Genomic DNA, 16,444 nt, shown 5'->3' on the forward strand with positions numbered 1-16,444 from the left:
CTAAGAAATTGCTGATATGCTGGTTTTCACTCGTGGCCATCAACCAGTGAAAGTCTTGTATCTTTCCATTGATGGGGAGTTTGCAAAGCTCAAAAATTGTTTTTGGTAATCTGTGAGCAACTCATCCTCAAGCAATAAGCAAACCAAAGGTGGTGTGGGTCTGCCTATTACTGCGATCACAGGCCAGAACATTTCCATGTTGGCTCTTGAAAGTGCACTGGGCTTTATCCTCCTGTCCCATGGAGTCAGCTCAGTTTCTCCACCGCTCATGCTGACTCCACAGTGTGGTCGTGATGAAGCTCTTGTGCTACTATAGGTAATATTCTGCAGTAACAAACCATATATACCATTGTATAGGACGACCCCGAAACAAAAGTGTCACCTTAAAATCAGAATCATCCAAAATAAAGACTCTAAAAGTCTCAACATCGCCGCCATCTTCCTGCTGGTGGTTCCTGACGCAATCTCGCACATGCCACGTGAGTTATTTGCCAATGCTCAGTGCTCCTCTGCGGGGTCCATCTGTCTGATTTGAGGCTTTAAACAGCTTGTTACATGAGCCAACAATTGTTTATTTTAAAATATCCAAATAAAATTTAAACTTTTAAATGATCATTTGTTATTAAACTATTGTGATTTGCTTTAGGTAGCATCCATTGGTCAGTGGTAAGTCCCAGTTTTTTTTGTGGGGGGGGTGTTTGTTTTATTCAAAGGGTATCACTCAAAATCAACATTTTGGGTGGAAATTTCAGGGTCAACCTATATAGAGTCGTCCTACACAACAGCATTTACGGTAACTCTGTCTATAGCATCCCTGTAAATACACTGCTTCTGATGTAGATCTTTGCTAAGACCCAACTCTAAATATTAACCAGATTGTGATTGGGGTGCTTCTCTATCAAATTTTTAAGCTTTAACACAGACTTTAAGTTTAAATTTTAAACCGACGTACAGCATGGTAACAGGCCCTTCTGGACCACAAGCCCATGCCGCCCAAATACGCCAATCAACCTACAACCCCTGTTCGTTTTTGTTTTGAAGGGTGGGAGGAAACTAGCATCCGGAGGAAACCCACGCGTACAAACTCCTTACAGACAGTGTTGGATTCGAACCTGAGTCGCTGGTGCTGTAATAGTGTTGGGCTAACTATTCAGATTATAATACCACTTTGAATTCTCTTTTGAATTGCTGCAAAGAAGTTCAATTGTGAGACGTTGTTCATACAGTTACTTCACCATGCATGAGGCAAGTATTTATATTATGCTGTTAATCAGAGCCACCAGGTTTTTTCCTGTTTGGTCTGAATGGTTTTCAGAGAGAGAATGGAAAACACAGGATTCTCGATTATATTGCGACCTTTCAATTTCTTGTAAGGGCGTCCTAGTTTCACAAAAGTGGGACAAGCTAGATGTAGACTTCATCTTCTGATCCCAATGTGTTAATCCTTATTTAGGACAGATCCATTTCCAAATATGCTCTAATTTTTTTTTTCGCAGTGAGACAGATATTTGGGGACCAAGTGCAGGATTCCCAAAAGGTTAACTTACAGGGTGAGTCAGTAATAAGAAATAAAAATACAATGTTGGCATTTATTTTAAGGGGACTAGGATATAAAGGCTCAGACGTAATGCTGAGGCTTTTAAAGGCATCGGGAAGACTGCGTTTGGAGTTCTGCAAGCAGTTTTTGGCAGGATGTTCTGGCATTGGAGAGGTTCCAGATGAATTTTGCCAGCCAGAGGAGAGTGGTGGTGGAGGGGGACTAGTTGGGACTATTGTCCAGAAAGAAATGAGGGGCTTTGAGGTCTTTGGAATGGGGGATGGAGGTGTATAGGGATTGGATGTCCATGATAGAGTTCAGGGAACTGGGAGTTGTTGAAGTGATGGAGGGCATGTGAAATGTCCTGGATGTAGGTGGGGAGGGACGAGTCAAGGTAAGTGGACACCAATTTGGTGGGGCAGGAGCACGCAGACATGATGGGTCTACTGGGACAATTGGGTTTGTGGATCTTGGGTATGAGGTAGGAAACAGTGAGGTTGGAGCACATGCCAGGGAGATGATCGGAAGAGATGAGTTCAGAGATGGTGCATGATACAAAGGTTTGATGAGTTTTACTCGGGCCCCTTTGGAGGGGTAAGTAAGAAAAGGTGTCTGAGAGTTGTTGTCTGGCTTTGGCCAAATAAAGGTCAGTGCACCATTCCACAACAGCACACCCATGTCTGAGGGTTTAATGATGAGATTCGATTGGTCCGATCCTCACCAGTAGACATGGCGAAGGTATTTCCAAAGGGTTAGACATAATGTTGAGGCTTTGCCAGACATTGGTTAGACTGTGTTTGAAGTATAATGAGCAGTTTTGGGCCCTGCATCTAAGGCAGGATGTGCCGGCATTCGAGAGGATCCAGAGAAGGTTTAAGAGAATGATCCCAGGAATGAGAGGGTTAGCAGATGAAGAGTATTTGATAGCTCTGGCCTATACTTGTTGGAGTTTAGAAGGATTAGGGGTGGGGTGGCGTAAATTCATCTAAACATGCTGAATATTGAAAGGGATCTTACAGAAACGAATAAAATTATGAAAGGCATGAATAAGATAGAGGTTTCCCCAATGGGGGAAACTAGAAATAGGGGACATAGACTCAAGATCCAGGGGAGTAGATCTTGGATGGAGATGAGGAGGAACTGCTTTTCCCAGAGGGTGGTGAACCTCTGGAATTCACTGCCCATTGAAGTGGTGGAGGTGACCTCAGTAAATATATTTAAGACAAAGATGGATAGATTTTGACATAGTTGGGAATTAAGAGGTGGAGATGAGCCTATCATCAGATCATCTATAATCTCATTGAATGGCTCGATGGGCCAGATGGCCGAATCCTGCTCCTATTTCATGTGTTCTTATGTCACTGCTCTGGATAAGATTCTGGTGCAGGCCCAAAGAACCCTTTGCTTTGAACTCACTCATGAGTCATTTCTAGAAGAATAGGCATCAATGCTGTAATGGCAGTTCTGCGCCTGGTGTGGACCCATGGAGAGCAGGAAGCATAGACACAGTGCTCCCTCATAGGGTCCAAACGCCAGTCTGACTGCTGTTGGCTCCATACGGGCTCTAAACAGCCTGTTAAAAGAGCTGACTGTGGTTTATTTTAAAATCCTTGGCTCTTGGCCCAAGTAGGTGGCGCCTACGTTCACAGTAGCCACAAGGGTTACAGACTCTGTGGAAGCAGAGGACTGGTGCAAGGCACCAGAAAATTGGGATACCACCCTCCAGTTTGAGAAGGAGAAGCAGAGGCGACGATCCCACAGGATGGCGACCATGGCGGCGGACCAGCGAGGGGCTCTGAGGCTGAAGGGCACACAGGGGGCTGTCGGTGACTCAAGGGGAGAAACCCACTCAGACTGCAGCAGTTGGCGAGTGAGGTCAAGCTGTGGACTGCTGGAGACTGGCTCGTGTCTGGCTGAAGGGGTACCAGGTATCGGAACCGAGATGCTGAGAGTTTCCTGATCGTGTCAGAGGTTTGGATCTGGAGATTGGGTTGCCGATGGTTTGGACTGAAGGCTGTGTGGCTGTGGATGCTGTGGGACCTCTGGAGGTGAATCTACGGACTCTCAGTCACTCTTGGAGGGGAGGGGGAAGTTCTCTTTTACTTCTCTTTCTCTGACCGTAAGGAACACTGGGCAATTTTTGCTGATGGCAAATCTTCCTCTGCCTTACAGACTAAAGGTAATTTTGTATAATATCATGTTTTCTGTTTTATTTCCATGACAGTGAAAGAACTTGGGACTCTGATGTTCAGGCCTGAGGTGAACACTATTTTAAAGTCTGTGTATTCTAAAAATCTGAAGTATTGCACAAGGTGTGAAATTGTGTTTCGTGCTGAGTCATTACCCCTTCACCAGAAATACTCAGAAGAATTTTTTTTTCATGTAAGTTCTCTGAGGCTCTGCTGAGGAATTGTTCCACAGCTGCTCACTGCCCCACCATGGCACTTCCACAGACATTCTGTGGGTGGCCATGAACAAGCTGAATAGTGGAAGGTGTGTATAACAAATCACATACATGAATGGGAGAACAGACGTCTTTGAGGATCGTTGATCAAATTTGAGATTCATCTGCTTCACGTGCCCGAGGGGCAAACCCATCCTAGCAGTTTGAGCTGTTGGAGCAGGCACAGTTAGCGCCAGCGACCCAGGTTTGAATTTGGCGCTGACTGTATGTTCTTCCCGTGTCTGTATGTGTTTCCTCTGGGCGCTCCAGTTTCCTCCATTCTTCAAAATGTATGGGGTTCGTAGGTTAATGGTGGTATTTGGGCAGCACGGTTTGGGGGGGGTGGGGGTGGGGCTCAAGAGGGCCTGTTATTTTATTTCGAATTTTTAAAAGGTTCAGCCTTTGCTAGTTACTGTGCACTTGGTAATTAAGGGCATCACCAGCAAGAAAACAATAACGTACTTATGGCTGATCTTCATCGACTGCAGCTCAGCCCTCAATACCATGATTCCCTCAACAGGCTCCAAACCCTGGGCCTCTGCACCTGGATCCTTGACTTCCTCACTGGAAAAGCACAGTAAGTACAAAATGGAAACAATGCCATTTCCTCACTGATGATCAGCACAGGCTCAAGCACCTCGACGACGTCCATGACTGGCTGGGTACAATTCCAATTATATCGACAAAATTGCCAATGACACCAAAGTTGTCGGCAGAATCACAGACGGCAAATGAGGAAAGCGTACAGGAGGGATTTGGATCAGCAAGTTGAGTGGTGTCAATGTTAGCAAAATCAAGGAGATGACTGTGGGCTTCAGTAGAAAATCAGGAGAACATGAACCAGTCTTTATTGAGCAGTCAGTAGTGGAGAGGATCAAACAAAAACTTAAAATTCCTGGGTGTCAGCATCTCCAAGGATCTGTCATGAAGCCCCCATGTCGATGCAATCGTGAAGAAGGCTCGTCAGCGGCTGTTCTTTATGAAGAGTTTGAGGAGATTTGGGATGTCACCGAAGTCTTGAAAACTTCTACAGGTGTACTATGGAGGGCATTTGCTGTCTAGTACGGAGGTGCCAAAGCCCATAACAGGAAAAAAAAACTCCAGGGAGTTGTTAACTCACTCTGCGACATCACCAGTCTTCACTCCTTCGTGGACGTCTACAAGAGGCAGCGTCTTAAGAAACCAGCCTCTATCCTCAAGGACCCCCACCACCCAGGCCATGCCCTCTTCACTCTTCTACCATCAGGAAAAAGTACTGGAGCTGAAGATGAGCACTCAGCGGCACAAGGACAGTCTTTTCCCCGCCGCCATCAGATTCCTGAATGATCGATGAAACACAGATGCTGCCTCACTTTGACTTTTTTCTTGCATTATTTTTATTTGTAAAGTGGTTTAAATAAATGTTTGCTTTGTGATGAGGCCTCAAAACAATGAATTTAGTGACGTGGTCATGACAATAAATTTCTGATTCTGATTCTCTTCTTGCCTTTTGCAGCTATTATCGAGGAGTAGCAGGCTTCCGGAAGAATGAGCAGCAGGATGTCGACCGCAACAGATTATGACAACATTGAAATTCAACAGCAGTACAATGACATCAACAACCGGTGGGACGCCAGTGAGGAGGAGTGGGACAATGAGAACAGCTCAGCACGACTCTTCGAACGCTCACGTATCAAGGCTCTGGCAGGTAGGCAGAGAACACTGCACCGTTAGGCGGGAACGTAAACAACTCCAATTCAATGAAGGAGAAGCTTAAAATTCTGTATCTTACCTCTCAACGTTAGATGTCAGGTTATGTTCTACACTGCTTTCAGTCTTAGGTGGCCCTTACAGTAAATTAATGCATTACCCTGATACTAAGATATTGGACTTGAACCTGGAGTTCTGGATGTTGACCAGGGAATATGAATTCAAATTCTGCAGTCAGTGAGAGAATTAAGATAAATATGGGGTAAGTCATGGTGACCATGTTGTTAAGGCCAGCGTTGCCGCTTGTGTGGACCCGGGAGAGTGGAGACAAGGTGTTGCTCTGAAGGGTTCAACCTCCCGGTCCTGGCTCCATACAGGTGTTTTTAAACTAAAATCCTGCAACTGCAGGATCTGCGTCCAAGCCCATGCTTGGCAGCAGCCACGAGTGGTTGCAGACTCCGGGGGAGCAGCAGACCAGTGCAGGGCACCAGAAATGGGAAGAACGCCCACACTGTTGAGAAGGAGAAGCAGAGGAGATGGCCCTACAGGACCGTCTCCATGGCGACCATGGCAGCAAACCAGCGAGGGGCTTGGTGGCTGAGGGACCCACGCAGGCTGCGGCCGACTTGCTGTCGGGGGACCTGCACGGGTTGCTGGAGTCTCGCTCATGGGAACCAGGGATCAGAGCTGGGATTTGATAAGGTGCTGAGGAGCCTTGGGCACTGAAGGCTTCTTGATCGCGTTGGAAGTTTGGATCTGGATCTTGGGCTGCTGATGGGTCGAACCGGAGTCTGTGTGGCTGCAGAGGCTGTGGGAGCGCTGAAGTATCTTTGAGTGCTGGACACTTGGTGTCTTTGCAGGGACTCTCTTTTGCTTTTCTTGCTCTCTTACTGTAAGAGACACTAGAATTCAATGTCTGCCTTGCGGCAAGCAGGAGGCAATTTTGTGTAATATTACATGGTTTGTTCTATTACATGACAGTAAAGGCATTTGAATATTGAAGACCCTTCTGGAGGTTCACTGGCTGGAAGGCTCACATTTCTCTCAGTGTGACCTCCTTGCAGCTCAATAAACAGGAAAGTGATTAACTCCTAACTTCCCTTTGAAATGGCCCATGATGTTATACAGAGAAAACAGGGGGTGGCCCCCCTGTTAATGAAGGTTGGCATTGTCAGTGATGCCCATGTCCTGTGAATGACTTTTAAAAGTTTATTTTTCTGGAAATGTTGGTTCTTTTTCAGAGTTTGTGTCCATCATTGGGCAGTATCAGATGCTATTTGACCATGGTGCGGTGTGGCGTTGCAGTGTAGCCTCACCCAGTCTCATTGTCCATTTTCCAGCAGGGTTCTGCTGTGGGCATCTTAAGCTAATTCTGCAATCCCTTTCCAGACTTCAAGGGCAAATGCAAGAATGTCACATCTGGGTGGGAGCACAACTGAGTAGCAGAGGCCCAGGGGTTTCAGAGAAGGTGGACCCTGTTGGGGTGGGATGTTGTGGGCCATGGTGGGGTTTGTGGGCTTGCAACTGTAATCTCTGAAACCCTGTTTAAAATCCATTTGTCGTGTACTGTTGGGACCCAAATATGATGTGGAGAGGGAAATATGATGTGGAGACTTCTGGAGTAAAACAAGGAAGTCTGCAGATGCAGTGATTGTAGTAAAAACACAATGCTGGAAAAACTCTACCGTATACAGCCTCTCCCCCACTTATGTCCTATACGGCCAAAAAAAATTTTTTTAATATAGAAAAAATATAAGTAAATATAAAAATTGTGCTTGGTCGTATGCCCACCAGTGCTATTGTCTGCGTGCGTACGATTGTGACCGTCAGACAATATTGTAGCATTGTGTACATCGCAGCATCTCTCAGTTCTCAGGATAAAAGAATGCTGTTGGGTGAGTACGTGGCAGTGGGATTTGTGTGTGGACTGATAATGTGGGGACTACATGCCATGCTAACATGCATCCATTTTGAGATCCGACCTGTCGGTCAGAATGGAAGTTGGACGTATGTTGGGGAATAAAGATAAAGATACATATCCAAAGTTTTGGGCCAGAGCCCTTTATCGAGAAGTGTTGTGACTTCTGGAGTAAAACAAGAAAGTGTGCAGATGCCATGATTGCAGTAAAAACACAATGCTGGAGAAACTCCACAGCGTTCTTCTATAGAGCAAAGATAAAGATATATAACCAACATTTTGGGTCAGAGTCCTCATCAAGGTATGACTTTTAGTCAGAAGTGTTGTGATTTTTCTTACATATTACTGCTTTGATTTGTTACTTCCCTTTATATTTTGGGCCAGGTTAGATTCAGATTTCAAATTTTATTGTCAGAGTACATACATCACATTACATACAGCCCTGAGATTCTTTTTTCACTTATGTTGAATGCTTGAGTCAACGTTGAATTAATTCCATCAGCATTCGCTTTGTTTTATAAAATACCTCTGGGTAAAATTGGCATCTGGAACTAGAATGGGATTTTCTTACAAGTCTCAATCTATTCCATGGGCAGAATTTTCATACTTTGTTGTGGCATAGAAGGAAGATCATTAATCCCATTAATCTACCCTATAACCCATTTCCTTCACAATCCCATCTATTTTATACCACTTACTGGTCATGCAAAAAAAAACTGACTCAATGTACAAACGTAAAAAATATATAAATGTAAACAAACTGTGCAATACAGAGATATAAATAAAATCAATAAAGTGAAAAGTAAGAGTCCTTCAGTGAGTCCCTGATTGAGTTTGTCGTCAAGGAGTCTGATGGTGGAGGGGAGCAGCTGTTCCTGAACCTGGGGGTGCGAGCCTTGTGGTACCTAAACCTCTTTCCTGATGGTAGCAGCGAGAACAGAGCGCGTGCTGGGTGGTGCGGATCCTTGATAATTGCTGCTGCTCTCCGATGGCAGCGTTCCCTGCAGATGTTCTCAATGGTGGGGAGGGTTTTTACCTGAGATGTCCTGGGCTGAGTCCACTACCTTTTGCAGGCTTTCCACTGAGGGATATTGGTGCAGCCGGTCAGCACACTTTCCACCACACATCTGTAGAAATTTGCCAGGATTTCTGCTTATACCTTGATGAAAAGCTCAGGTCCAAAACGTCAGTTATATATCTTTACCTCTTATGGATGCTGCAGGACCTAATCTGCTAAGTTTCTCCAACACATTTTGTGGAATAAACTGAAATAGTTTTTATACTCATCTTCATAGTTTGGATGGAGTGTCCAACCACTATTATCCTTTTTATTGGCTGCACTGAGATGAGTTCATAAGGACGCAGAAGGACTAGTTTCTGACTGCATGTTGCACAGCAGAACACCTTGGCGTTAATTGGCCTCTGGCTTGCTCACAATCTGTTTCCTTTTGTGGTTGTGAACAATATGACAAGTTGAATTATTTCAACTCCGTAATTGCATTAAATCGTCTCAGAATTCTTCACAGAAGCATAATCAAGCAAAGTTTGACGTCAAGCAACAGAAGGAGAAATGGGGCAGGTGCCCTCATTCATCTTTCAACTTGACATCTCTGATCGATTGGATCTCTTGAATGAAATATTTCTGCACTCTGTCACAGACAGCACCTTTGTCTGTCCACCTGGAATGATACAAGGAAGTCTGCAGACGTTGTGAATGTAGTTAATACACAAAAATGCTTGAGGAGCTCAGTATGTCTCACAGCGTCCATAGGAGGCAAAGATATATGACCAGTGTTTCGGGCTTGAACTCTTCATTGAGGTATGTCTTCTTTTTAATTTCTCCAGTTCTGCAACGAGTCATTTATCTGAAATGTTAACTTTGCTCTCTCTCTCTCTCTCTCTCTCTCTCTTGAGTATTTTGAGCACTTTCTTTTTTCATCTCAGGTGATCAAATGTTTGGCTGAAGAGACTGATGATCATGGGGTGTGTCTTCTAGGCAAATAAAACTTGGGGAAATCATTCCAGTCTTTAGGTGCAGGCAGTGAATACACAGCCTTCATTTATGGAGTATTGGAAATTGGACAAGGTCAGGAAGGTGGAATTAGGGGAATGAAAACAAAGTTCAGATTTATTATCAAAGAACTTAAATGACATCACATACAACCCTGAGATTCTTTTCCAGTGGGCCAGGTACTTCAAATTTTGTTCAGGAGGGTGATTTGATGGTTCCTGGGAATACAATTTATTCTGCTACCTAACACTAAAATATGGTAGCCCACAAGTACAAGTGGAAGTAATGCTTAATTTAAGCACGTTTGGACAGGATGGAGCACCAATTAGCAGTAAGTGTATATGATCATTTCTGATCAGCCTTGGATTCATTGAGACTTCCACAGGCAGCCTTACTTCAAAGGAAAACATTATGCAATCCAAAGTGAGTGGTGATGTCAGATGGGCACCATGTCACTGTTTTGATTTGCAGAATACTATTTTGGAATGAAATTGTTTGCGGATGACTCAGCCCACTGACTTTCACAGATGGAGTTCCAAGTGCCCCAGGATAAACATCCTTCATTCATTCCTCTGTCTGTTCTAATGATCTTTTAGACTCATTTTGTGCTAAGTTTGAGGGTATCTGATGAAAAGGTTTATTGTCAGAGTACATACATGACATGACATACAACCCTCAGACTTTTTTTTTCCTGTGGGTGAGGCAGAATTACCACTTATTGGTTGTGCAAAATAAAACCTGTTCTCAATGTACACATGCAAACAAATAAAGAAATGTAAACAAATTGTGCCATGCAGTGAGAAAAAAAATCAATAAAGTGCACAAGTAAGAGTCCTTAAATGAGTCCCTGATTGAGTCTGATGGTGGAGGGGTAGCAGCTGTTCCTGAACCTGGTGGTGCGAGTCTTGTGGTACTGATACCTCTTTCCTGTGAGAACAGAGCGTGTGTTGGGTGGTGTGGATCCTTCATGATTGCTGCTGCTCTCCGAGGGCAACATTCCCTGAAGATGTATTCAATGTTGGGGAGGGTTTTGCCTTTGATGTACAGGAATACGATCCTTTATCCCTTGGGGGACAGTGTGTTCCGAATTTCGGATTTTTCCGGATTTCGGAAAGCTCACCCAAATTGTGCTGCCATATCCACCCCCACCCCCTTCCAGTCACCCAGCCGCCTCCCCCAAGCGCCGGCTGCCTCTCTCCCCACTTAACGAATTTTGGAGCTTTCCGGATTTTAGATGTCTGGATAAAGGATCGTGTACCTGTACTGGGGTGTGTCTATTACTTTTTGGAGGGCTTTACGCTCAGGACATTGGTGTCCCCATTCCAGACTGTGATGTAGCCAGTTAACACACTTTCCTCCACACATCTGTAGAAATTTGCCAAGATTTCCAATGTCAAATCAAACCTCTGCAAACTCCTGAGAAAGTAGAGGCGCTGACGTGTTTTATTCACGATTCCATTGGTGTCTTGGGTCCAGGAAAGATCCTCCGGGATAGTGACTCCCAGAACTTAAATTTGCTCACCTTCTCCACCTCTGATCCCCCAGTGATCACTGGATTGTAAACCTCTGGCTTTCCTTTCCTGAACTCAACATCAGCTCCTTGGTCTTGGTGACATTGAGTGTGAGGTTGTTGTTGGTGCACCGTTCAGCCAAGATTTCAATCTCCCTCCTGTATGCTGACTCATTGAAATTCTTTGAAGAGTTTCTGACTTGAAACGTTGCCCATTCCTTTTCTCCCATTGATGTTTGCTGGGTTGTTGAAGTTCCTCCAGTAGATTGTTCATTGTTTCAGATTCTGACTTCTGCCGTCTCCTGTGTCTTTTTCTATAAAATATCTGATCTTGAATATTGTGCAAATTTTCTTGATGTGCTTGGGAGCACCTTCCTAATCAGTGGTTCGCAGTGTGAGAAATAATCATCATTTCTTTTTTACACAGACCGTCAATGTGGTATCGTCATCAATTTTGTAAATGGTGTTGTTGTCGTACTGTCACACAGTCATCGGGGGGGGAACAGTGGAGGGGGGGATCAGAGGGGTAAAGCAAGTAGAGCAGGGGGCTAAGTATGCAGCACTGTGGTACTCTGGTGCTAATAGAGATTGTGGAGGAAATCGTGCCGGTTAAGTACAATTGAGCCTCGGTTGCTTCAAGTGATCAATACTGTTTCTGAGATTTGCATCTCTTGTGAGTACAGAGTACACCTTCCATGATGTAGTGTAATCCACAAAGCTGTAAGTTTCTCGAGAGTAGTTTGAATTTCTGCATTCATGTTTCTAGTCATAAACATATCATGTAATATATTCTGTGCCTCTTGGTATATTCAAAATAATTTTAAATTTTGATGGGATTACTTGCGTGAGATACTGAGAAAGTCTGAATTTCAAATTACAGACTGCTGTAATTTGAAATGGGGTCCAAAATACCGGACAAAGAGATTCGTTGTTTTTACGGCTGCATCACAATGCAAACATTTATATAACATAAAACAAATCCTGAGCAACAGATTGCATTCAGTACTCTGAAAGTCTTGAAAAAAGTAAGGCCCATTGAGAAAGTAGCAGTGGTTCGTGGAGATTGTCCATAAGGCACAAAGCGTTAGTTCCTCACATATATAGACAATGCAAATTACCTTGAAGAATTTTATGTGGCCCAATGTGGCTTCTAAGTGACTGTTTGAATGGGAAAAATGAAGTGCCATTACAATGTTCTGACATGCCCAGATGAAAGCCACAGGAATCCTTCTTCATTTGCACCTCAGTGGTAGCCAATCTTCACTCCATTGCAGAGCTTTTAACCATATAGATGTTTGTAAAGAAGCCTCTGTCATGAAGGGTGGCACTTTTGAGTACAGGATCCTAATAGTTGATGGTATTTGTGTCTATAACACATGATCTGACTTAAACAAATCCTCCTCTGTTGATGTGAAATGTGTTTTAGAACAGGCATTAAATTTGGGAGGAAAAAAGAGCTTTATTTCTCAAAGGGATTATTCATTTTTTTTGTTGTTGTATAAACGATTCACATTTTCATGTTACAGCATGGCTGTACTCTTTTTCTTTTGCCAATAGCATAAGCTTCTCCTTTTATTGTCAGTAATACACACCTAAGCATTAGGGAACTGATGTATTTTGGTGGAGCAGAGGATTAATTCACATTGTGCTCTCAATACGAAATGAGAGCATATTTGAAACTGGAGATGAGAAAAAGATATTGTTTCAAACATGTTTGAAACATTGTATGCAACAAAATCAGTATTTTTGCACAGAACAGAATATAGTACAGTACAACTCCTTCGGCCCTCGATGTTGTGCCGACCTATATATTCCTACCAAAATAATTTCTAATCCCTTCCTACACCATAATCCTCTTTTATTTTCATCCATCTGCCTGTCTTAAATGCCCCTAATGTTTCAGCCTCTACCACCACCCTTGGCAAGGGTGTTTCAGGCACCCACAACTCTCTAATTAAAAAAAAACATACCCCTGATGTCTCCCCTAAACTTTCCTCCCTTTACTTGGTACACATGTCCTCTGCTATTCCCGCCCTAGGAAAAAGATGCTGGCTGTCTACTTTATCCATGCCTCTCAGAATCCTTTAGACCTTTATTTCACCTCTCATCCTTTGCTCCAAAGAGAAAAGTCCCAGCTCTGCTAACCTTGCCTCATAAGACTCATTTTCCAATCCAGGCAACAACCTCTGTACACCCTCTCCATAGCTTCCACATTTCCTATAATGAGGTGACTAGAAATGAACACAATACTCTAAGTATGGTATCACCAGAGATTTGAGGAGTTGCAACATGTCCTCTCAACTTGAACTGAATCCCCCTATTAATGAAGTCCAGCATCCATAGGCCTTCTTAACTATTTTATCACTATCTTATTGCCCTGTGTGGCAACCTTGAGGGATGTATGTATTTGGACCCCAAGGTCCCTCTGTTCCATCACAGTATTTAGTATCCGACCATTAACCCTGTACTTAGCCTTCAAGTTTGACCTTCCAAAATGCATCACCCCACACTTTTCCTGATTGAACTCCATCTGCCACTTTTCCATCCAACTCTGCATCTTGTCTGTATCCTTTTGTAACCTAAGACACCCTTCAACACTATCCCCAACTCCTCCAACCTTCTTATCATCCACAAACTTAACTATCCTTCTTCAGTTAGGACATTTATGAAAATCACAAATAGTAGGGGGGTCCCAGAACAGATCCCTGCAAAACTCTACTTGTCACTGACGTACAGGCAGAATATTTTCTGTCCATTACTTACACTCTGCTTTCTACAGGCGGGATGATTTTTAATCCACACAGCCAAGGTTCCGTGGATCCCATGCCTCATGACTTTCTGAACAAATCTCTCATAGGGGATCTTGTCAAATTCCTTACTAAAATTCATATACAGTATTCCACACCTACTGCCCTACTTTCATCAATTTCTTTTGTTAGCTCCAAAAAACTCATTTAGGCTCTTGAGGCATGACCTTCTCCTCACAAAGCTATGTTGACTATCCCTGAGAAGACAAACCTCAATTTTTTCGTAAATCCTGTCCTTAAGAATCCTCTCCAATAGTTTGCACACCTCTGACGCAAGACTCACCTGTCTGTAATTCCTAGGATTCTCCCTATTGCCTTTTTATAAACAAAGGGATGAAATTTGCCATTTTCCAATCCTCTGACTTTCTCCTGTGGCCAAGGAGGATGCAACGATCGTAGCCAATGCCCCAGCTATCTCTTCCCTCCCTTCCCACATCAACCTGGGCATATTGCATCCGGCCTTGGGGACTTGAGCATTCCCTCTTCCCTAATCTAAACATGGTTCAGCACACAAGCTTGTTTTATTCATCCCTCACCTTGATCAAATTGTTTTATAAATTAACTGAACTAGCTTCATTTCCCGCTTCTTCCCTCTGGGACCCAATGGGTGTACCTTTGCATCATTCATAGTTTCAGGCTCTAATTCATACTTGAAGATAACAATTGAGAACATTGCAGCATCAGAAGTAATATCTTTTGAATGAAACATTGATCCAAAAGTCTTCCCTGTTCCCTACGTTGGTCAAAGAAAAAATGCAGAGTCACCCTTTCTAAAAGGAAGACATTTGGTCATCATCGCACCTGGAATATTGTTTAGATTTCAGATTTATCATCAGACTACATAGAACCCTGAAATTCCATTTTTCTGCAGACGTGGCAGTGTTCACTTATAGTCGCCTCATTACAGGCAGGATGTGGAAGCTATGGAGAGGGTGCAGAGGAGATTTACCAGGATGTTGCCTGGATTGGAGAATATACCTTAAGAGGCAAGGTTTCTCTTTGGATGGAAGAAGGATGAGCGGTGACTGAATAGAGGTCCATAAGATGATGAGGGGCATAGTTAGAGTGGACAGCCAGCAACTTTTTCCCAGGGCAAGAGTGGCACACAGCAGAGGACATTTGTATAAGGTGAGAGGTGGAAAGTTTAGGGTAGATATCAGGGTTAAGCTTTTTTTTATATACAGGTCCCTAATCTTTTATCTGGAATTTTGAAAACCTACAACCTCCAAAAACCGGCACTTTTCTCAGTAGATGACATCTGCTCATCAAAGATGGTGTTTGGCACCAAATGCGACCCTTGCTCAACTCCCATATATCTTGTCACGTTCTGCTACTTTATAATTGCCTCTCAATCGCCTATGCTGAAACCTGTCCAGTGTCATGACACTTTCAGTTGGCTCAGTGGCAGTTCAATGGCCATCGTCGCTACCCATAATCCCCCCCACACAGCTGAAACTGCTGTACCAGCACCATTGCAGGGGAACCGAGAAGGGGGCCGTTATCCTGGCACTGGTACAGCGGGTTGAGGGGGGGCAGGGGAGAGAGAGAGAGAGAGAGAGATGGCAGCGTGACTTGGTCGGGGGTGGGGAGAGACAGCAGCGTGACTTGGTGAAGGTGAGAGGGGGAGAGAGAAACACAGCGCAATTCAGGCGGGTGAGGGGAGAGAGAGCAGCATGACCCGGTGGGCAAGGGGGAGAGAAAGAGATGGCAGCATGACATGGGCGGGGGAAAGAGACAGTTGCGTGACTCGGGTGGGTGAGGGGAGAGAGAGACAGCAGCGCCACTCGGGTGGGCTTAAAGGGATGGAATCAAAATGATTCCGAACAACGGGAGGTGTGTGATCCCGGTGATCCCGGATAAAAGGCACCTGTACAGAGAGCAGAGGGTGCCTCAAATGCGTTGCAAGGGGTGGTGGTGAAGGCTGGTACATGGGGACATTTAAAAGTCTCAGACAGACAGGCACATGGGTTATGGGTGTTAGGTAGGGAAGGTTTAGATTGTTGAGTAGGTTTATGTAGGTCAGCACAACATAGTGGGCTGAAGGATCTGTACGGTGCTGAAATGTTCTATGTTCTGCAACTAACAAAAACAAACTGCTGGAGGAAGTTTTTGCAGATGATGGGAAAATGACATTGGCTGCATTAGCCGATGGCTTAATGGCTGCATCACTATGTAGTATGGTTGCTGCAGAGAAATGGATCGCAGATCAATCGACAGGTGCAAAGAGTGGCAGGGAGGATCACTGCAGTCTCCCTTCCTCCCCATCGACGTGATCTACCAGATTGTTGTCTGAAGAGAGAGCACGAAATCATCAGGGACCCCTTCCACTCCGCACACAGCATCTTCCAGCGGCTCCCTTCGGTGAAGAGATCCAGGGGGATCAGAGCCAGCACCACCAGGCTGAGGAACAGCTTCTTCCTACGGCAAGTGAGAACGTGGAACGGCCAAAAGAAGAGCTCACACTGACCCTCCGACTCCCTCATATTTGTTAACTATAGTTATTTATTTATTTGTATATATGATTACTTG

At 44.3% G+C, this 16,444-nt stretch overlaps 1 protein-coding gene across 4 annotated transcripts in view; it reads left to right on the top strand.

Moving 5' to 3' along the window:
- Positions 1 to 16,444, top strand: part of LOC138740832 (spectrin beta chain, non-erythrocytic 1-like) — a 393,831-nt gene that overhangs the window by 96,518 nt on the left and 280,869 nt on the right. For all 4 annotated transcript variants that reach the window (XM_069894022.1, XM_069894016.1, XM_069894017.1 and 1 more), the window contains one exon: positions 5,476 to 5,667. In XM_069894022.1, coding sequence (XP_069750123.1) covers positions 5,508 to 5,667 — 160 coding nt within the window. In that variant the 5' untranslated portion in view covers positions 5,476 to 5,507. The remainder of the gene's footprint in view (positions 1 to 5,475; positions 5,668 to 16,444) is intronic.

Source organism: Narcine bancroftii, chromosome 8 (genome assembly GCF_036971445.1).
Source record: "Narcine bancroftii isolate sNarBan1 chromosome 8, sNarBan1.hap1, whole genome shotgun sequence".
NCBI classification, from domain to species: Eukaryota; Metazoa; Chordata; class Chondrichthyes; order Torpediniformes; family Narcinidae; genus Narcine; species Narcine bancroftii.